The sequence below is a fragment of the Zosterops lateralis genome (genome assembly GCF_965231275.1).
Source record: "Zosterops lateralis genome assembly, chromosome: 10".
Taxonomy (NCBI): domain Eukaryota; kingdom Metazoa; phylum Chordata; class Aves; order Passeriformes; family Zosteropidae; genus Zosterops; species Zosterops lateralis.
Window position 1 is genome coordinate 8367396 of NC_139770.1, and position 22691 is coordinate 8390086.

Here is a 22691-nt window from a genome sequence, read left to right on the forward strand (position 1 = left end):
TATCCTGCTGTTCTCAGCACTGAAACTACTGGATTAGAGTTGGCTGAAATATCACACTTCTGACTGCAACACAGACATGGCATCCATGACAAAAGGCCATTTACTGAAAGCCAGAAATGCACTCTGTAGGCAAAAAAGTCCATAGGTTCCTGGCAGCCAAGAGAGGAGAGCAGAAACAGTGAATGATGCAAGGAGGTTGCTGTGTCACTGCCATTTAGCCAGAGTTTCAAGCTTTTTCAGCAGAAAAGCACTGGCAGGACAAGATATGAGAACTCAGAGAGAGGCAGCAAAGGGCATGAAGACCATAGCTCAGCAAGACTGATGTCAGATTGCTTCAAGGTGCCATGGAATCTGAGACTTCCCTGATGACAACCTCTTATCCAGCAGATATTCCTTGGCTGACTGCACCATGAACTCATCAGTGTTTCACTTTATAGAATGCTTGCCCCCACTCTCTCCCGTGTATATGAGCAATACATTGTTTCATGTACCTAAATTATATCTATGGGTTGGGTTTTTTTCAAGTGTCTGTGTTGGTAAAAAAAATTCCAACAAATTTAACCAAAAACTCTGGGGATTACATAGCCCTACTCCCCTAAATTCTTGGGTCATTTTTGTTTGTATATTTTATCAAACTATATATTATTGCTTTATGTAAACCCCTGTCATTAATAAATAATACAACCTTTCTTGTAACTCTTTTTATCCCCCTTCATATTTTCAAACCTTTTGCTGTTTGAAAGCTCTTACAGATGATTCATTTCTTCACACTCCCCCTTCCTTCAAGGACAGTTTCATATTTTTGATACTTTTGACATAAGCCTGTTCACTCATCTCAACCCTAAAACTGGGCACCATAATGAATTGTTTACATTGTTTTGAAGCAGACACTGAAATGTATTAACCAGCCCAAAAAGGGAAAAAACAATCAAACCTGTACAAATTCCCTCAACAAAATAAAAAAGTCTTTCTGCCTTCCTAGTAACAACTGTTCTTCAGTTACCAAAATAAGGCCCAGCTGAAGTGCATGCTTGAATAGCATAGAAATGAAAAATAAAATATAGTGCCCTGAGTATTTTTATTCTTTTAAAAGCATGGACATAATTACTCAATTAAGTGAGACTTTTGACCTTACTTTAGACCTTTGTAATATCCTCAAAATGCTACAGCCTATTTTCAACTTCAGCTGAAGGCCTATGAATCCCATCAATTATTTACAAGGCAAGAGAATGTGCCCACAGGCTTTGCTGAGTAAGAATACCAGGACACTGCTGGGCCCTGGGCCAGGTATGCAGTGAGATACAATTACTGCTTCTATGACAAACTTCTGGGGAATTTGCTTTTCTCTGTCTGAGTCATGGATTTCCTCTTTCCCTGAGTCCCTAGCAGAATCCATAGGCTGTAATGGAACTGAAAAGTTACTGCTTAATGGTTGTTTAGCATTTGTCCCATGGGCAGCTCTGGTGCAGATGTGCAAGCAGAGCAGCAGCACTCACAGTTCGGTGATGGATCCACTGGCTGTGGCCGTACTCCAGGGTCCCTCCCAGCTCCCGGGTCAGCTGGCTCTTGTCAATGTAGCCATGCAGGTCAGAGACTGAATTTAACATGATGATCTGAAATAAATCCAAACACACTGGGCTGAGAGAAATAATGAGCCTTTTAATCATTGTTCCTAGGATCTGGGTTTGCCTTAACATATATGACCACTGCAGTTCCACCAGAGGCCATCAGTTCTCATTTTCCATTTTCTCATGCCATGGCCGCAGTTTATTTTCCCCAGATTTTGCCTTCTTGATATCTACATGGACATTCTTGAACTAACCTTGGTTTGACATCATCCTCCTCCTTGCTGGGCTGCCTCATTTTGCATGTGCATCAAGAGCAAAAGTATGGTATTGATAATGTTCACACAAATGTTGACAAAATAATTTATTCTCTAGATAACTTTTATTTACAGAGAAATGGAGGCACAGGCAAGTTAAACAACTTCCTCAACACCAACCACTTGATCCAGGGAAGTGCTGAAATGAAACCATTGAGAGTAAGATTTTCTTTAAGTTTTCTGATTTTTTTTTTGGCACTGTATGTTCACTGAATTCAATGGCATTTTTCCATTAAAAATCATAATGGACTGGAAAGGAGAGATAAACCTAGATCCATTTTTTTACTTTAGCCAAACAAGATTTGAATTCAGCTTCAGATAGGCAGCATTACCTTTTGGCAACCACTGTAAATTTGTCAACACAAGTGGTTACACAAATAGCACACATTTGTTGTTGTTCCAGCAGCTAAAAGATATGCCATGATTTCAGCAACAGAAGAGTAAGAAGTTGAGCACAAATGACTAAGAATTTTAAATAAATAAATGTCAGTAATATGTTAAATGTGTTACTTATCCCTATTCAAAGAAAGCTTAAGTGGCTCTGCATGTCAGCAGGCTCCAATGGAGCATGGTAAGTACACTGGCAAACACTGTGGACAATGAGATGAGAGCAGATTTATGGAGACAAGAGGATTCATATTCTAGGCTAGGACTTCTCTAAGAAGAGCCTTGAGAAGAAACCTGAACAAGTGTTTAGCTGATCTTTGTTACAGAATCTTTCTAGAATAATTTAGATTGCCAGAAATCTCAGCTCTCTAGTCCAACTTTTTTCTCAAACCTGTGTCAGCTGTGAGATCCAACCAGGTTGCTCAGGACTTTATCAACCTGAGAATTAAAAATATCTAAGGATTGGAGATTGTACAACTTGTTTGGGCAGTCTGGTCTGCTGGCTGACTGTCTTTGTGGTGAGAAAGTTTTTCCTTATGTCAAGTCAGAGCTGCCCTTGCTTCACCTTATGTCAGTTATTTCTTGTCCTACCATCATGCACAGGCTGCCTGCAGTGCCCAGTAACCTGCCTGGAGGGACTGGAAAGCTGCTGCTATTTCATATTAACCCTCCTAAGCCTTCCCTTCTCCACGTTAGACAAGCACAGTTCCCTCAACATCTCCTTACAGAACACATGCTTCAAGTCCTGGCCTTCTTGGCTCTCCAAGATACTCCAGATTAGTATTTTTCTTCTACTGGGGGGAACCAAAACTCAACAGGGTGCTCTTAATGTGATTTAATTAGAGCCAAGTAAAGAGAGATGAGTGCTTTTCTCAACCTGTTGGCTATGCTCCTGTTAATGCAGGATGCTGATGGCTTCCTTTGCTACCAGGGCACACTCTGACTCATGTACAGCTTGTTGTCTACCAAGTTCCCAGATCCTCTTCTGCAGAGATGCTCCCCAGATAGTCAGGCTACAGTGAACTGTGAATTGTGGTCAACAGCACAACTATTGTACTGTTGGAAGGGAAGAAACTGAAGGGAAGAATGAGTTCCTTCTTGAGGAAGAAAATCCCTCTGGAAGGAAACTCCTTCCCAGTTGCAGGACTTTGCTTTGCCCCTTTTGTATCTATAAAATAATATGCTGGTCAGCCCATTCCTTGAGTTTCTGTTCCAGTGGCCCTGTCTTGGAGTATACCATCTGCTCCTCCTGGTTTAGTGTCATCTGTGCACTTGATGACAGTGCAGCCTCTTGCCTCTTCCATGTCACTGATGAAGACATCAAACAGGGCATGCCCCAGCAGGTACCACTACAACACTCCATTTGTTGCTCACTTCCAGGCAGAGTATGACCTATTACCATTACCCTCCTAACTCATCATGAAACTAGTTTTTAAAACCACATGTAGTTACCCATTCATCCAGATTTTAACCTAACTTGGATACAAGAATATAGTGGAGGATGCATCTGGCCCCAGGGACTCATACAGGCTTAAAATCCTCAAGTAGGCCCTCACTCTATTCTTTTTCACTTCCAGCAGTTCATCTTCTCCTCTGTCCTTAAACACAGAAACAAGAAGATCTTGTTGGTGAAGAGACTGTGGCAAAGAAAGGTGAGTACCTCAGCCAAAGTTAAAGGAAAAACTGTTCCCTGAATGTGTTATGAAACACTGTTCTGTTATGATCAAAGCCAGAAAGCTCAAAAAGCTGCATCATTTTGAAAAGTCCTCATACTGGAACATAAAGTCTAAGCACTAATTCTGAATTGGAAATCACATTTGAAAAAGTAAGTCCTAACTGCTTTGTAGCTTTTCCTCATCAGAGTTGTTGCTGACAAGTTGGAAATCTTCTGATACTTCAAACCTCATGGAAACCACAGAGGAACACTGTCATGCAGTTTTCTTTTAGGAAGAATTTTATTTTTGCTTTAACGTGGTATGCTCAGCATGACCCACAAAACAAACCTATTAATATTGCCAGCTCTGGTGCTACCCAACAGGGCATGGGTCTTCACCATGTAGGCATTCCTGCAGGAGAAAGCCTATGAGCAATCCAGCATCCATCAAAAAAAAAACAATCTAAGAGACCATTAGCATCTCCCATGCTGCTTGCCAGACAGAAGAGAGTGCGAGGGAGAGTCAGCTGGAGAGTGCAAGTGAGCAGCAGTTTAGAAGAGAAGTGTCAGTGTGGAACATGGAACTGCTTCTGGATGGGTTAGGCTGTCAAAAAGTCACAGCTTACAAAGTTCAAGGAAGTGTTTGCTATGGACAGATTGTTCAGCCTTTTATGTATGTTCTGAAGATGCTTTAATTCACTTCCTATGATGGGAGTTTCCTTGGGTACATCTCTGGGTGTTCCTTTTGAATTCACAGATTTTAATCTCAGATGAACCCTGCTGTGTCTCCTATATTTTTATATCTTGATCCTGGTTAATGATATCTAATCAAATCACTATCCCAATAGAAATTTACCTGATGAGGTTTTATTATCCACATTTGTATGTCAATGTGATATAAATCCTGCATTTCCTTTTTGCATCTGGTTGATTATTTCAGCCTTTATTTCCAGTTCCTGTTTGATCTTCTTGTTTCTACTCATTCCAGTGTTGATTTAGCCCAGCAAATATATTTTACTGAACATATTTGCAGTCCGATAGCTCAAATAAACTATTGAACAAATGTTTTCTTAACAAATACACAATATTCTTGGAGCTCCTTTTGAATGCTCGTGTCTTGTGCCTGACTCACTCCCAGTTGTGATAGGAAATGCCACCCATCCACAGCCCAATTATGACATGAATGTTGTCACAGGGCCAAACACACAACACAAACAAAAATCCTGCAAAAAATTAAAAAGATTGTTGTGATATTGAAGATAGGTACTGATCCCCAATTCCTTGAGTAAGGACATCTCCAATGGAACAAAAACTCTCTGGTCCTGTTCTCCTCTTGGCATTTAGGATGCTGTTTTCAAGGAGGACAAGACATCATTCTCACTAACTTCTCCACTCTGAAACTGGGTATACAAGGACATGTCCAGATGGTATTTTTAGGATGGGCTGCCACACAGGAGAAAAGCCCCTCTAGAGAGCATGACAGATCCCAGGAACTTAGAACACCTGTAGTATAACCCTAAGCAACTTAAAATAGCATCAGTCATATGTGGGCAGCCTGTATATAAATCTGACAGGCTGTCTACAGATATATGGGCAGGAGGCAGGCAGATCCAGAAAGTGTGTCATGCTCTTAGTTTTTGTAAGGTTGCTCTCTAAGCTCTGTGGACATGCCCAGGATGGCTCAAAATATCCAAGATGACCCCAAACTAAACTGATATCTTGATTTTCCTGCCTGTAAGAAAGGTAAGTTACTATTTCATACTTAATGTAATGCTTGACCCCTGCCTAGAATTAACCTCTCGTCCCACTTTGAACCCTTCCAAGTTTTGAAATGCAACTCTGACATCAAATAAACTGCTAAAAGTATAGGAAATGCTGAACTGGTGGAAAATGCCAGTCCTTGATGAAGCTGTCCCTTTCCAGGCTGCAGTCACTGGTACAACTGTTGCTATAGTAACAGATTGGGGAATATTAAATATAGGTACATCCATTTTTTAAAGTACTATATAATATTTTGGTTTGTATTAAAATTTTTTTTAAATCAATTTTATTTTACCAAAAAGCCACCCTTATCCAATGACAGTAAATGTTACAATTTAGCCACAGTAACCAAATGTATGTTCATGGTTCTTTTTCTGTATGCACTGTAATGAACAGCTGCTGTGTCTCACTTCAGGAGAAGCAGAAACTGTTTTAAAAACCTGAACTTCAAACTTGAGTGATGACAGAGCTAGAATTTGTTGGAGAACCATGAGAATTTTGCAAAACAACATAAACCCAAAAGCAAAATCAAAAAAAGTCATCTGAAATCCCTCCAGTAAAGTCACTGTGGAGCACAGTATGAGTCTGATCCAGGATGAAATATCATCAATAATAATAATTCGGGTTTATTTATAAAACTTAAAAATTTTTGACACCACATGCGAACATGTAGCTGAAAACAACTAATGAAAAACAACTCCTAAAAGATCCCTCATAGAATAATCTCAAACTTCTTCAGGATTGATAACCTTCTTCATATCCCAGTCTCATCAACCTACAGCATATGCCAAGTGCATATAAAAATAAGTAAAACACAAACTCTGAATCTTAAGGGCATGGGAGTCATAAAGGACATTCAGAATAACCAATGTTACAGGCACAGTCAGCACTCCCATGGATAACCCATCAAATAGTGCAGAATTCAGCCTTAGGCTTTCACTGCTCTGCAGTCCTGAATATTTATGTTTGTCACTGGAGTGAGGCCTACCTCTGCCTACATGAGGAACATCTCCACTGAGTTAAAATGCCAGTACTTAAAAACTGAGTCACATTTTAAAGCTAGGCTGGACATGGGAACATGTCCATTAAATACTATGAACCATCCACTGCTAATTAACTCTTTGCATCCCCATATAGACCCGGATGAAAGGCCCCAGGTGCCACTTGCAATCCTGGGTTATGAGAAATTGTTGCCAGCCCAGAAGTGCAGAAATGGAGATAAAGAAAATGCATGGACAAAAAACTGCATGCTTACCGGTACCTTCATTTTAAAGTCATCTCGATAGAGTTTAATGCCAATGTCAGCGATTGCCCTTTGGATAAAGCGGGAGGGTCTCAGGACAAACACCAGCTGCAGGTTTCCTGGAAATGCTCCCTGCAAGAAATATAGAATTCTTAGAAGGCACATTTCTACCTTACAAGGGAGTTTTCAGCCAAGTGTTTCCTCACCAGGGCAAAGCAGGTAGGACTTACTGGATCTTGCTCAGTCCAGCTGCTCATTGCATCAGCTGGTCCATCCAGCAAGTTCTCATTGTCACTATTTTCAAACCCAACAGGAAGACTGACCCATGGATTTTACTGCCCAGCCACATGTTGTTTCATGATACAGATTTATCACAGAATTCCAAAGTTCCTGACCAGTGTCTTTCTTCCCCAGATCCGAACCCCACCAAGCCCTATTTGCCCACCACGCCAAAGGTTTTCCCATTTTTTAGGCTGCAGCCACTAGAGGGCAAAGCTGGCTGCCCACGTTGGACTGGTGAGGCAAGCTGGTAACAGAGATGGATTCCCCAGGCTGACCTACCTATTCACTCTGCTAAGGGTTTCGAATCTTTTTAACCTCGCATATTTTTACACACAGGCAGGCACTCAACACGTTCATCAGACATGGCCCTGCCTGCAACACCCAGCCTACAGCTCTCACACTCCTCTGAGCTCATCAAGCATAAAAAAAGAACAATTTCTTGAAGAGAGCAGCAAAAAAGCCTGACAATGAAAAATATTTCTGTCTAAATACATTGGAAGAATTTAAAGTCGCCCTTGTCATCCTGCCATACTACACCTCTGTGTGTAAGTGCTTGGTCCTCACACAGTAAATGCTCCTCGTAAGAGATGTATAAAACCAGCTGCTTTTGTTAGCACTGAAAATCAGTGTCCAGCTCTGACTTTGGCAAATGAGATATAATAAGCTATTAAGAGTTTCTGACAGAGATCATTTACTGCTGGGCAAACACAAATCCCTTGGGATCTATTTCTTCCATAAGCAGGCCACGTCATCCCTCCTCAGGGCACAGAAGGGGTACCTCTTATACTCCTCTAGGAACCAACTTCAATTTACCAGAATTTATATTGCAATAAACTCAGAAAATAAGGAATTTGTCCTAATTCAGCAGCAAACAAGACTATGTAATTTGTCTCTGCAGTTTCCTCCCTCTGTTATTTAACACTTACAAGCTGCAGGGCCAGGGAGAATCTGCATTCACAGCCAGAAAATGGGAGCTTAAAACGAGCACAGGAGGCTGTATCGTGTGCTGAAGGTTCAGCAGACAATTTTAATTTCTAGAAGATAAATAACGAAAGCAAGCACTTACTGCTATTCGTGTCAGGGATGCCTTGACTGCACTCCATTTGTCCCGTCGCCTGTCTATGATGATGATGAATCCAATGCTGGCAGCCTCCAGACTGCAAAACAGATGAAATAGGTGTGCTGGGTTACAGGGAGACACTCCTGTTCCAAGGCAGAGAACTGCAGCAAAACACAGCCTCCGTCACACCACACTCAGAGTCCATTATGAAAACACAACGTACAGTGGAAAGAATGAATATTTGGCAGAAGCGCACATGAAAAGGAAAGCCAGCAAAATTTCTCTTTCCAGCATAAGGCTAGCAGCTTACACAAAACATGAATATTTTATCTGCTGAATCTCTCAGCTGCTGTGCTACTCTGCTGCCAGTCTAAGTGGCATGAATAGTTCAGGATCACAAATTACACTGTGCTTTTTTTGAAGACAAAACCTCCAGATCTCTTTTTTTTTTTTTTCCCTGCAAAATAATTTAAGCTATTAGACACCCCCCTACAGTCTTCTTTCTCCAAGTATGCTGACACCTGACAGGGGCACTGAGCTCCAGGGCATCAGTATCCCCTGACTTGAGTGCACAAAGCCCCAGGAATTCTGGTAGGCAAAGCAGAAATTTAAGAGTTCTATTTTGCCAATCACAAACTTGTTCTGGGGCTGCAAGTCATTCAAAACTATCCTTTTCAACATACTGGCTAGAATAACAGTTCTTGTTCCTTCTCAGTGCTTTTCAAGGAGGATCTAAGAGGCAGCGATTTGGTGCTCCATTCCATCTGTGCAGACCTCATAAATACCCCATCCTCTCTTTCCCTCTCAAAAAATCCCACTCTGGAGTGCAAGGTTTCACTGGGACCGCTCTTCTCTCTGCCTTCTAAGAGCACTCAGCATTGGGGAAACTAAAAAGTACACACTGAGTGTCCAGAAACAAGAGCACGATGTCTCAGTCATCTCAGGACAAACAGAAGCAGGCAGGAAGAATATAAATGTCATAATCAGAGGACATACTGCAATCAAACATCTAATCACAGATTAAGAAAAAAAAATTGTTTGAAGTATCTCCTTGACCCCTATTCTGCTGTCCATACAAAGATAAATCCAGGAACACTGTTTCCATGGGTCATTTTATCAAAACTCATGTCAATAATCTACTGAAGACCATCAATGCAGCAACAATTCTGAGCTCCTGCTGCAGCTCTTCAGGATCAAAAACTGAAAGCCAAAACACTGTGCAAAACTGGGATGCCATGTGAATAATCCTAGTAGTTCATACTGCTAACAGGAAAACTCACCGAATTTTCCAATTCAGTATTTTTACAGCATTCCTCTGAGAATTACAAAATTCAGTGACAATACATGACCTTTCCTCTTTATAAGTGCAACAATGCAGCTCTCTGCAGAGGACAGAAAATGTGTTTGCAGCAGTGCCTCTCAAGCACAGGGAAGAGAATTCATCTGTATTACCTTTTTATAAATACTCAAATGTATACATACCCTTCAGTAGTCTTAGATATACACAAACACATATCCTACAGTAGCTCAACAAATTTTCCACAAAATAAAATTCCTTGATAATGTTCAAAAAAAGGCAACAAAGATATTGTGTGTGTTGCAGATTGTTACAGAAAGGGTGAGAAACTAAACACAAAAGTCTCAACCCAAGGCCTTCACATTCAAATGATGTTCAGCAAAGCACCAGTTGTTGTCACTGAGATAAGCCAGTGGTACTTGTATGTTTGCTTTTTGATGTGTAAGTTTTTTATTGTTTTGCTTGTTTGTGGGGTTGTTTATTTGTTGTAGTTGTTGTTGGGGGGTTGTGATTTTTTTTTTTTCTTTTAGCTAGATAGGACTGACTGAAGTCCTAAATTTAACCAGGGAAACAGAGAGTGTCAGCAAGTGATCCTGTTTCAACCAGCTTGCTGAAAGATCATGCCAAGGTCTGAATGTCATTTGGCACCAAGGGATGGATGCAGAAAACAGCCACAGGAAGAGGCCTGGCTGAGGTGGCAGCATCAGCAGAAGTGGATGCACAGCTGAGAACCCTCACTTGAGTGTGCATCCAGAGAAAGTTTGCTTAAAAATAAACACACACACATTCTATCAATGCTTTCTCAGTGTCAGTACTGTAATATCTCTACCCTCATTATGAAAATGCATTGGGGTATCTCCAGTTCTATGAAAAGATTTGAAGACAATCCTGAAAAGCAGATAAACATCAGGATTACCTCCAAAATACATTCTGGCACATTTGCCTAGATCTACAGATGTCTAGCAGAAAGGTTCCTTTTCCCTGAATGAAATATCTGCAATCAGAAGAAGTAGTCCATCCTGAGGTCTACATTCAGGTTAGCCCTTGAACACTGACTTGAGATGTTGAATTACATGACCTCTTTTGTAAAGAGAGAAGGACACCTGTTTATCAAAGTACTTAATCCATGTCAAATTAAAGAGAAAGAAATTCTGGCCAATGTGCTGGTATGCAGAAAATGCACCAAGCCCCAGCTTGTCACTGACCCTGAACAGGTCATTTAGAGCAAACTGAACAGTCACTTACTCAACACAAGTTTTGGTGAGCCTGTCTGCAGAGGAAATATTACTCACACGTATTTCAGCATCTGTAAAATAGGTATATCACAGCTCTCCTGACTTACAAAGTTTTGAAACTCAATTCTTCATTCTTTGCACATGGCTCTGGGATTCCTCAGGGGAAGAGAAAACACAGAACTGAAACTGAATCAATGCACAGGTCCATCTAGCCCTGACTCCAGTGTTGGTAGATAGTGGCTACTGAGACAAAGGCAGCAGGAAAATAAGGACAATACTTCTCTTGGTATATTCTCCCAAGTGCCAGCATTAAGGAATAAATTAATTTCTTCAGCCTCAGTTTGCATTTGAGCCATTGTGTCCATTGGCTGCATTGACGGAGCAATCCTTCATGGATTTGGTTAATTTCTTTTGAACACATCTGTGCTTTTGGGCTTCGCAAAGGCTGAAGAAGCTCAAAGCATTTCTGTCTATCACGTTGACAATGCAACATGCTGGTTCCCCAACATGTGACAAAATCACTGGGAATCATCTCCCTGCATGTCAAGTACAAAGAACTGAAAAATCAGTTTTGTGGTTTTCTCAGCCAGTGCTGCTGTTGTATGTACCCTGAAGCTGGTCAACCTCCCAGTCCTGAAGGGAGTAAAGAAATACTCAAAACAAAGTTTCCCCTGGCAGAACAAAAGTTCCACAGAGCAGAGTGAAACAATGAAACTATTAAGTTCACAGTATGTGGTTTCTCTCAGCTTGCTTTGGCAAGTCTTTGGCAACAACTCTGGCAAATATGGAGAATAGATGTAGGTGGAGCTGTAAAAGTTCTCACTCAAACTTGAAGGAGTCACGTTTTCCGCTATGATCCTCTAAGCACCTTTTTACAGAAGACCACAGGAAATAATAAATTGTTGCTGTGCTTCTCACTACCACAGAGAGCCATGGTCTAGAGACAGGGGACTGAAAAAATATTAAACTCTTTTAGATAAACAAAAAGTAACTCAGCAGGCATGCCTTAGTACATTTCCTCAGAGCAAGGGAAGTCAGTTTGTTTCACTATCCTTATAAATCTGCAGGCAAAAAGCAAGGAAATTATCCTGGTTGTGGAGCAATCTCCAAAGAAATGAAGTATCAGAAAGCACATGGTGCTTGCCAAAGTCCTGTCAGTGAGGCACCTCACTTGCTTTTTCAGCAAAGGGAAAGCTGGATAGAAAGATGCACTCAGAGAATAAGCAGACATGGGACCTATGTAAGTATGGCTCCTTCCTGAAGAAGCCCTTCCCTTAATACATCCAGTGCTCCTGAGACTCTCCACAAACAACTCCTCTTAGCTCCCTTTGATCTGCCATCTTTGCTGCTGCTCTTCAGATCTATTCCTGCTCCAATTCAGTTCAACCTGCCCTGTGTGAAGCTTTCTTATCCATGCAAATGACACAATTCCAGGAGATAGAGAAGTTTCGTAATGGCTGGAGAGAGGCAGAGGCACTGGCATGTCCTGGTAGCACCACTACAATCAGCAAGCCACTGGGGAAGCAAAACTCTGCAGGAAATCAACAGAAATTTGTGCTTAGCCTCACCTGGGAATGCTGGTTAGATAAGTGACCACGTTCAGAAAATCGTCATCAGGTATCTCACTGAATCCTGCAAATTCTGGAAAGGTTATAATGGGTGCCCCATCCTTCCCTCTTCCTCCTGCAAAAGACAAGTCATAAAGTTTAGAAAGTGATTTTATGCCTTTGGACAGATTAGTCAGTATTCCAGTGGGAAACACTGGCGTATTTCTCCTTGCAAAGCACCCACATCCAGTAACTGTCATCAGCTCCCATCTGATATAACTCACTGTAGTTTCATACCTCTGTTTACTCCAGATGAGATTCTAGCCTTTGAAATTCTCAGCTTTTTCATTAATCTTCACACAATTCTGATTAAGTGCTTTTTTTCATTCTTTGTTTCCCATTTCCAAATAATTTCTTGTGATAATATTACAATATTTCCCTATGTATAGGTACAGCAGTCTCCAATTCCTTCTAGACATCAAATGAAATGAAGTAACAGAGCTTACAAGCTTTGAATACACACATATAGCCCACAATACAGGCCTGGGACCAATCCAGGCTTAGGTCTTTCCTTAAGAATGCTCAAAGTGCATGGAGAAATTTTGCTTATTAAACCTCTATTAAACAGGACAGAGAACTGCCAAACTCCTAAGCAATAAGGTTAAGAAGAGTCCCTTTCTGAGGGATTCCCTGATCCAGATTCAGGTAGAGCTACAGGAAGCATGGAGCCAAGCCTCTTGGAACCAAGCAGCCTTTACAGCTCTCCTGATACAGCTGCTCAGCTTCAAGAGCTGCTGTAGTCCACAGCACAAACCCTGTTTACTTGTAGCACCAATCTCAACTTGGTTCCACTGATAAATCTGGGCACCAGTCCAACCACACAGAAGTTAGGAGGGGTTTTCTCACCAACTTGGGCTCAAAGCTGAGAGCAGACTGAGGAGGCAGCAGCACATAAAGGAACACGATGAAACAAAGCTTTTGTTCCAGGTACCTCATTACTTACTTCTCCTTAAACAGGGTATTAAGGATATACTTTTCCCTGGGTCTTTCTCTTTTCTCTGCAATCTTTATGTAAACCTATTTTTTTGCACCAGGCTCAGGAATTCTCTAACAACCCAATAGTGAGTGTAGTTTTGCTGTAGACACCGTTTTCTGAGTCATTTATGATACACAGAGGACTCCTGCCCAAGGGACAGGCAGATTCTGGGCTTCTCTTTAGTAAAGAGGAAGCTGTGAGGCAGTAAATTACCTTCCTCAGGAAAATATCCAATAAATTATCCCATTAGGAGTATGGGAGTGAAAAAAAAAAATTCTCATTCCTTGAAAGCACTTTCTAAATCCCCATAAATAATCCCTGTTTCCAGGCTGCTCCCATCCACCATTGCTTTTCCCTATTGTTAACCACAGCTGATGGCACAAGCCAGTTTCTCCTACTTCTGTGTTGGTGGTCATTGCAAGGAGGTGTTCCAGCAATTCCTGGTTATTTCTTTGTTGAGTGGACAGTCCCTTGCCAGTCCTGATCCTGCCTCTGCCCTATCCTCACAGCCTCTGTTGAATTATTTAAAATCTCTTCTGTGCTGTCTGGCCATAGAGAGCTAGAATGCTGCAGAATACAATGTTTGCACAAGGGAAAATTCAGAGCTCTAGAAAATAGGAATTTTGAACAAGGAAACCCTTTTTCTTCTTGACATCTGGTGACATGGTATCAGCATACTACCTTTAGCCCCTCTTTTCCTTCCTGAAGGTTGATTATTGCTTTGATTACATCTGAAAATTACTCCTTTGTGTTAGATCTTTCACTAAACTCACCTTGCTAGGGAGAAAACAGGCCTACAGAGACTCAAAAGTATCTCAGCCAAGAGAGAAAGCACAAAAAACATCATTCACACTGCACTGAATTGGATTTCAAATGCTGAGCAGAGCCACGGCCTCCACATTGACCACCCCACTGGCCTTGGGGTGATGCCAAATGCTGATGCACGGCAGCTGGATCTCCAGCTGCACTGTCTGCAGTCAGCAGTGATGTAGAACATGCTGTCATGCAAATTCAGTCAGGCTTTCCCCAGGCTGCTGCACTCTAGACCAGGAACTCCAACCAGCAGCTCCCCAGTTAGGCTGGTTTGTTATAGATTCTCAGTGACATCTCCTGGACACAAACAGCAACAGCCAGGAAAATTTAATACCAAATATGTCTGCTGTCTCTTTGTGCAGAGCTCAGTGCATCCCAAGATATTTCATACCTGGTATCTTGTAAATATTCACAAGATTTCTGGGCACCAAACTTTGCCATTCGTGTATTTCAAATATGTGAATATACTTTAAATGAGGGAGATGTAGTAACTTGGAATATTTCGGTTTAAAGCAGCAATATTTGCCACTGGAGGATAAGACAGAGATTTCCCTGGATCCTGTCTTTCAACACCTGATAGTTTAGCTGAAGTTATACTCAAGATTTGTTTAAACTACAAGTTTCAAATGGTACTTCTAATGCTCCTGCTGACCAGGATCTCTTTGTGTCCCTTTTATTTTATCTCTTGCCTCTCCCTTCACACATGAGCTCTTCTTCCCCTGGCCTCTCCCCTGAGCTGGATGAGGCAGGCTGATGATGCACTCTATGTATGTGGGTGGTTTTTTGTCACGGGATCTTCTCCTATAAAAAGCCATCCAAAGAATGAATGTAAGCAGACTAAACAGTGACTTCTTCCCTTCACCACTGGCAACATATCTCAGACACTTAGGAGCAGCATCAGACTGAACATTCAACTGAGAGTCAGCAGCTCCTGCCTCTGACTAAGCCACAGGCCCTTAACAGCTCCTGATCAGTGTCTCATTCTCCAATGTGAAGGCAACACTTCCTGCTGCAACCACACCAGTACCCTCAGATGGTTCGCCAGAGCTGTATTTCAGACAGGGAAATAAACAAGGAAACCTTCAGTTCCTGCCACACCAGGAAATTAGGAGGAAGTTTGAGGGAGTTTGGTATTCAGAAATTAAGTACTATAATGAGATGAGAGCAGACATGTCTGAAGTGTTGAGTGACAAGCAATACCATAAATATGTTACAAATGGGTTTTTCCTGCCCATATCTGAACTTCGAGCAGTAGCAGTTACAAAGGAAAATGATCCATATACATTTGGATAAGGGATATAAGGGAAGCTCCTTAAATACCAAAGGTGTCTGGAAAACTCTCTCCTCTGTATGAGAGAGCAATTCCATACATCTAAATGTTAATGCCATTTTTTCCCTGACACTAATCCAAGAATTGCTGCAGTATGCAAATTTCTGCAGAATGTGAATTGACAAGCTGCAGCCCTTTTATTCCTCGGCCATCAACCTTTCTTTCTAGGGAAGGTTTCTTCCAGTCCTTGAAATACTTCAGCTAGATACTACTACTACTGTCTTGAAAGGGCAGAGAGCACAAACTAAAAGCCAAGAGGGATGGTCTTCAGTCAATTCCATAGCCATGAGGACTGAGTACATGGAATTTGGCCCCAAGAACTCTCTGTATACCATCCTTGTGCTTGCTGGGACTGTGCATAATCCCTACATTCTGGGTATGACTTGTGAGAAGAGTCCAATTGCCAAGTAGAAGAGTTTACAGCCCATCATAAGACAAATAGGGATAGAGCAGGGTCCAGAAGCTCTACAGAACATCAGAAGAAAAACAGTCCTCAAGAGAAAAAAAAAATTAAATAAAAAAGGAAAGAAGAAAAAGACACTATCTAGAAAGTGAGGGCATGAAGTGCTGAAGAGAATGAGCTAATGAGTACAGCAGAGAGGTGAGAGGGGTCACCTTGCAGCTGCCAGAAGCACTCTGCACTATTCAGCAGTGCATGTGCAGCTGGGCAAGGGACCCATGGACTGCCAGGAACAAAAGAGCTCTCGAGGCATGAGCTGAGCTAAGGAGCTGCAAGGGAGAAGCAAGCAATACCTTGAATTTAGTGCAGCCAGAAGCAAAAACAAAGACACACAGAAAAAAAGGCATCAGGAGCGTGGCTGTGCCTGGCAATGTCTCCATGCAATGCACTGGCCTCTGTCTCTCTGACTTGCAGCTCTTCCAGGCAGCGTTAGATGCCACCCTGCAGCACCCTCCAAGCAACACAGCCACCCCCAGCACCTCCTGGCAGCTCCAAGTGCTGGTGCCCAGCCAGGGAATCAGCTGCTGGTGGCAGTGGCCATTACAAGCAGTGGCCATGAAAGCTGGAGGGTCAGCCGGCAGCAGGGAAGGCTCAAGCTGTCCCGCAGCTGAACTAACAAGAGGCTCGCTCCTGACTCCGCCTCCGGGCAGCCAGGATATCCCAAAGGCAGCCTCCCGAGGCTGGGTCACTGCTCCTCACTCACACCCAGGCTGCTCCATCATGAGTAGCCACAGAATTCTGCCTGCAGAGGAAACCAATCAGATTTTTTGTCTTCTATGCAGACCTGAGCTCAACAAGCTGGAGCACAACTGATGCAAACAACAAAGGGATTTTGAAGAGCAGAGGGCTGAACTGCCTGGTGAAAGGCAAGACTTCCAAGGAAAATATTACTTGACCTTCTGCCTGGTTTGCAGAATGACAGCACTTCATTCTTCCTGGGCACGCTCCTTAATTTGTTCAGTTTTTTCTCTTCACTTGTGGCCAAATGGCAAAGTGAAAGGAAGAACCTGGGTGACAGGTCAGAAGTCAGAGTGAATGTGGAAGGTTAAGAAATTTAGAAGAGATAGCACACAAGCTATATCAGGGTTGTACAAGGTACCCATGGTCATAGGACCTTCACTCACTCTTATGTGTGCCAATCCCCAAAGTCCCAGGACACAGAGCAGCATTCATAGCTGCTCCTATTAGACAGACTTTCCAGCAGCCAATGCAGCCTGGACAGCTGCTGCAGTGAAAATGGGGCCAGAACTCAGCTGTGGAAACAAAACAGCTGAAGCATTTGGGGAAGGAATATATGTGGGGGAGAAAAGGTTATGGCAGCTGAGAAAACTTAATTTTGCTTTGCAGTGTGAAGGGTGTGATTGACAAATGAGGTGTGAGTGCTGAATTCTGAGAGCTCCCACAACTGAACCTGTATGTTGGTATGACTGATGTAAAAGCAGAAAGCAATCACAACTGCAGGCCAAGGCCCTGAACACAATAAGGAACTTAGAAAATCTCCCAGATCTCAGTTCTAGCCCACCTATGCCCCTCACCTAAGCACAAAAAATATCCACAGCTGAGACAACGAGGAGCTACACTGTAGTCATATTCTATAGCCAGCAGCTCTTCTAACTAGAGATCACCCAATATGCTGACTCCCTTGGGAAATCAAACTAAAACAAATGAAAAGCACCAGCCCAACAAAGGGCCATAGTCAGGAGAAGTTCCAAAAGTTAGTCTGCAAGTTTCCAGAGCTCACCTCCCTAGTCTGCCACAGACACTAACTCATCAGTTGGTATTGGAAAGTGTTCTCTCAAATGCTGCTTGAGCCTGCCCACATGCAGAGAGCTCCCTGAGTCATCACGGCCCAGCCCTGACTACAGTTCATCTCCTGGGTCAGACAGCCAAAAAGTCTAATGGTATCTTGGCTGAAGTTTCATTGCTTTGGTCTTGCTTTTTCCAAGCTCTGTTGTTTTGGTTTTCCACATTGACTAAGGGTTGTGAGTGATGAATTTCTCATTAAATCATCCTTCCTGGGTCTCAATTTTTATAAAAGATCCAAACTGTCCTTTTGGCAAGGTCAGGCCAGGTTTTCCAAAAGGCTCCGTTTAAACAGGAAGCAGATGGCCAAACACCCTCCAGGCTTTGCAAATTAAATAAACTGGCTTTTGAGTCAGTTACCATTTTCAGTTATACTCTCCCATCCACTAAAGTCTGTTAACAGGAGCAGAACACAAAGAAAATGATTCTCTCTGCTAATACACTTCATGACAGTTTGTCTAATAAAGTCGTGATTTAGCAACATGATCCATTATTGCTGCAAATGGCAGATTGGGCTCTTTGACAAAGTAATTACAGATAAGAACAGGTTGTGAAGCTGCAGATAAAAAGTGTGTGGGGAGGAAGGAATGGTAGCAGTTCCAAGAGCAGATTGGTACAGCAGTTTATTAGTCTGTCAGCAGGACAGAAAAAGTATTTTACTAGTGGTTCTTTATCCTTGAGTAAAAACTGGTGTATTAGAACAACCAGGTTTTCAGTACTACTCAGCTTAGTGATCTAGTTCCCTTAACAGTTACAGGAAACACAAACCTAGCTGAGCACTCCTGTGTTGTCACAGCTGTAGTCCCATAATTGGGAGTTTGGTTTTCAGGGAAAGAAAAGAGGCATTAGTGGTATCAAAAACTAGAATTTAACCGCAAGAACCAGTAGTCTTACCAAATCTCACAAGCTAAGCAGGGCTAAATCAGCACATGGGAAAAGAGATGACCAAAGTAAAATTATATGATTAGGATATTACCACATTACACTGCAGCCTTTTCCATGATCTCAGTGGACCAGGGGAGGCTTTGGAGAGTTTCCCTGTTCTTGGCATGGAGTAAGGCCTTGATTAGTCTGGTAGGTGGAGGACCAGGACAAACTGGAGGCTGTTAGTAGGCAATACATTCATTATAACTAGACCCTGACACAATCAAACACCAAACTCATTGGACTTGTTATGTAATTTCTACCATCTGCTTGGAGACCACAAGACAGTCAGATCCTCTTAAGAAGTTTGCACACAGCAATAGTGGAGAGAAGTGTTTCTAATGAGTCATGTCCAGGGAAAACAAAGAGCCTTTGATTCAATAATTTTCCTCTTTTTTTCTGCTTTACTGCAAGGGAACATTTTGAGTTCACTGCATCTGACTCAGCTGCCAGCCGTTACTAAAAAGGTGGTATTAACCAAAGAAATACTCATTTATGACAAAGTTGGCAACAGTCAAACACTGACCTTCATTATCACTGGACAAATGCATTTGGGGTCCACAGGACTGAACAGGAGAGCTTGACAAAGTTAAAGGCTGTGGAGTAACACAAACCAGGCTCAGTGCTACATCCTCTGGGCTCTGCACATGGAAGAGGTGACTGGCTGTGCTCTGGGGGCTGCAGCTGCCAGATGGAATGAAACAACCCCATCCAGTATAAATCAGTGCATATCACTGTTAGGAAGTTGTTCAGAGAAACATAATTTATGTCCATAATGATATACAAGAACGTTGGAACTGCCTTTTACTGCCCATGATGGTGGCACCAAAGAACAGAAGGCTTTGGTCTTTTTTCCAGACAGTGGCTACTGAGCCGCAATATTTCAATATGGAAAACCAGGAAATAGGCTAAGTATCAAATTTTCAGCCACCATGTAGTCAAGCACTGAAGCACCAAAATACTTGTGGTTGCTAATACCTAATGAAAAGCAGCAAACAGCATGCTTTGAGGAAAAGCTAAAGAGCCATCTGGAAAAAAAATCTAAATCAAATGAGGTCATTTACGTGTGAATTACTTTAATAAATGCAATGAGGCAGAAGAGTGCCCAGTTTTGTTTTCATTGCATGAAAAAACCGAATATTTTGCTAAAGGATAAAGAAAGTTACATTATTTAGAGAAATGCATTTTTGAAAAATATAGTAACGTCTGGCTTGCACCTAAAGTTCTCTTTGCAGGAGGCAATAGAGGGAGAGTAAGGGTGATTCCTGCTATGTTTTACCTATGACTCACCAGTGGTCACCAACAGAATAAGACACTGGGCCAGAGGGACTTCGAAGCCTTCCTTATCTTCTTCACATGGTACCATGGGGATTTTGGAGTGGAGGCATCCAGATTTTCAAATTTAGCTATAAACTTCAGACTGAAATCAACTTAGAAACTATGAGCTACACTGCCCTGTTTTATAGTAGGATACAATTTCTGGACTGTACTGAGGAGATTTTTAGATAAGCCTGAAAATTCTTAAAATGTGATTTGTTATTTATGTAGATGGAGGCAAGAAAGACACATTCTCACTCTCCTTTGGTATTTGTTATCAGTACTTCTATGCTGATGAACCAGTTATTTGCTGATTCCTAACAAAGCCCCTCAGCCTTGCCTGCTATGAAGAGTTATTTTTTCAAGTCTTTAAGCAGCTCACATTTTAACAGCCTTATTTAAACACCTTTCTCATCACTTCCAAGAATAAAAGAATTAGATAAATGTGAAGAGTTGAATTTGCTAAAATAGCAGGTGAGAATACATGCACAGCTGAAATTATGAGTCCATAAAGAAATATAAAAATTCTTTTTTTATGTCTACCCTTGACATTTTTATTCCATGTTTAATGTTCTAGCTGGAACAGGACATGGGTTTTTTCTTCCTGTTTACTAAACCACTTTCCATAAGTTGTTCATTACATGCTGTATTCAGCCTTTGCTATTGATCCCAAATGTTGCAAGGCAATGGGGTTCAAAAATAGCAATCCTCCACATTTTATTGGGTAGGCAATTGCATACGAGGCCCTCAATTCTCAACAATTCCTACTCACCCTTAACTGAGGACAACAGTGGGATGAAAAGGGTTTGAGCAATTTAATGCAGTTACAGACCCTGTCCTGCCTAGAGGGTTGTGTTCATTAGGAATTCTAGGAAGGTGGGACCTTGAGATGTTTTACTGTAGATGAGAAGGCAGTTGGTTCCACCGCTGTCTAATGCAAACCCTTTAGTTCCTGAGCTTAGGAAACTGCTGCAAGTTCCTACCTGGAAGCCTCCAAAATCAAGTTTTAATACTCAGAGCCTTTTAAAGAATTCTGTGTAAACTAGATTTGGGTTTCTTTCAACAACTTGGAATGTATTTTAAAATGCAAAGACCCAGCAAGTATTGGGCCTGCTGAGCTGACCATTTCCAGAGCTGGGTTGGTGCATTCTCTGCACTCTATACCCAGTGTTCCTCTCCACCAAGAGGGACAGGCTTTTCAAGAGGACCTTCTTATAATCTCAACATTTTCATGATACAATGAGGAAAATTAATGATATTTCACTCTTTCTATTGAAAATTCGGAATTTTCTTATTTGCAGAACAGGCAGAAATAGAGACAAAAGGAGTTGCCAGAGGCCATGCAGTCAACAGCAGAGACTGTTTTAGGACCCAGATAAGATTTATCATCTACAGTATCCAAAATAATGTATTAAATATTTTGCCAAATATTTCAGTATCAGCTCTTTCTTTGGGGAAGGAACTGCGTCACTTTGTGTGATTGCAAACTTCAGGCAAACAAAGGAATATGTAATAATCATATCTTTTAAAGATTAGAACCTTACACTTTAGCAATGAATCATTTCTAAAACAAAGGCAAATGAGGAAGAAGGGGGAGGTCATGAATAGATCCCTGATAGACCAAAATCTTTTCCCACAAACAAGATTCTCGGACATTGTGCAAAGATATGTAGCGAAAGTTTTGTTTAATTTCTTGCCCTCTAAATATGTTCCTCCCAGCCCATTGTGAAGAACATGGAAAAATAACTTCATTTAATAAAAAACAAGTACAGCAGCTTGGCATTTATCCATTCCATACACCGTGAATATCTGATTGTAACAGCACTTCCCAGGAGCAATATGAAAATACTATTGCAACTCCTGTAGAGAGCTGAAGGGTGACAGTCAGCATGACACATTCCAATATGTTTCCAAGAGAATCACAGAGTGTCATTACCAGCAACTTTCTTACCTGACAAGATTGCAAATTGCCTGTGGAGCTGCTCTATTATATCCACTGCTACCAGCGGCCGTATCTCCTGCTGCATGATTTCATCTGTGCAAGGGAAAACAGAAATCTTCAGTGAGTTCATACTGAACTCAATGACAATTTTTTTCCTCCTTTAACAACTCAGAAAAACAAAGATGACATTCAAAGAAAAAGAGCCTAGCCAGACTATTGCCTGAGTTATTATATGACTATCATGGTAACGATTATGGTACTTACAGAGTCTCCTCTTCAGCCTGTTAACTTCATCTATTGCCTTGTGATTTCAGACAGAGCTTTCCGTAAACCAGCTCCAGCAGATTGGCCAGAGCTTGCCACAGGTTTGCTCAAGCTGACAGATTGCTCCTTACCCCTTCAGGTTCCATATTAACTCACTGCATTTGGCCTCCCACTACAGCAGTTTTTCAGTCTTTGAAGCAGTGAAGCCTATTCCACATATATGGCCTGAACTCCCTGATCTCTGCTGGAGGACTTTGTGTAACCAGCCAATCCACAACAGTTTCCTTTCCCGATGCTTTTTCCGCTACAAGCAAATACATAGCAAAAGGAGGAAATAAGGGGCTGTGAGACTTTCTTCTCATGAAAACAAAGCCTGTTATTTTGAAGTAAACAGTAAAAAGTTAAATAGGAGCTTGGCAAATAGCTGGGCAAAAATGACCTCTACTTCGGTGTG

General features: G+C 41.8%; 1 protein-coding gene across 3 annotated transcripts in view; it reads right to left on the bottom strand.

Annotated features, from left to right (window-relative positions):
• Positions 1–22447, bottom strand: part of MCF2L2 (MCF.2 cell line derived transforming sequence-like 2) — a 115293-nt gene extending 92846 nt beyond the window's left edge. For 2 of the 3 annotated variants that reach the window (XM_083868530.1, XM_083868528.1), the window contains exons 1-6: positions 22238–22447; positions 21983–22066; positions 12370–12484; positions 8276–8366; positions 6940–7059; positions 1497–1613 (exon numbers count right to left, since the gene is read on the bottom strand). In XM_083868530.1, coding sequence (XP_083724656.1) covers positions 1497–1613; positions 6940–7059; positions 8276–8366; positions 12370–12484; positions 21983–22058 — 519 coding nt within the window. In that variant the 5' untranslated portion in view covers positions 22059–22066; positions 22238–22447. The remainder of the gene's footprint in view (positions 1–1496; positions 1614–6939; positions 7060–8275; positions 8367–12369; positions 12485–21982; positions 22067–22237) is intronic. The other variant, XM_083868529.1, reaches the window with a different exon arrangement.
• Between the last annotated feature and the right edge of the window lie 244 nt (positions 22448–22691).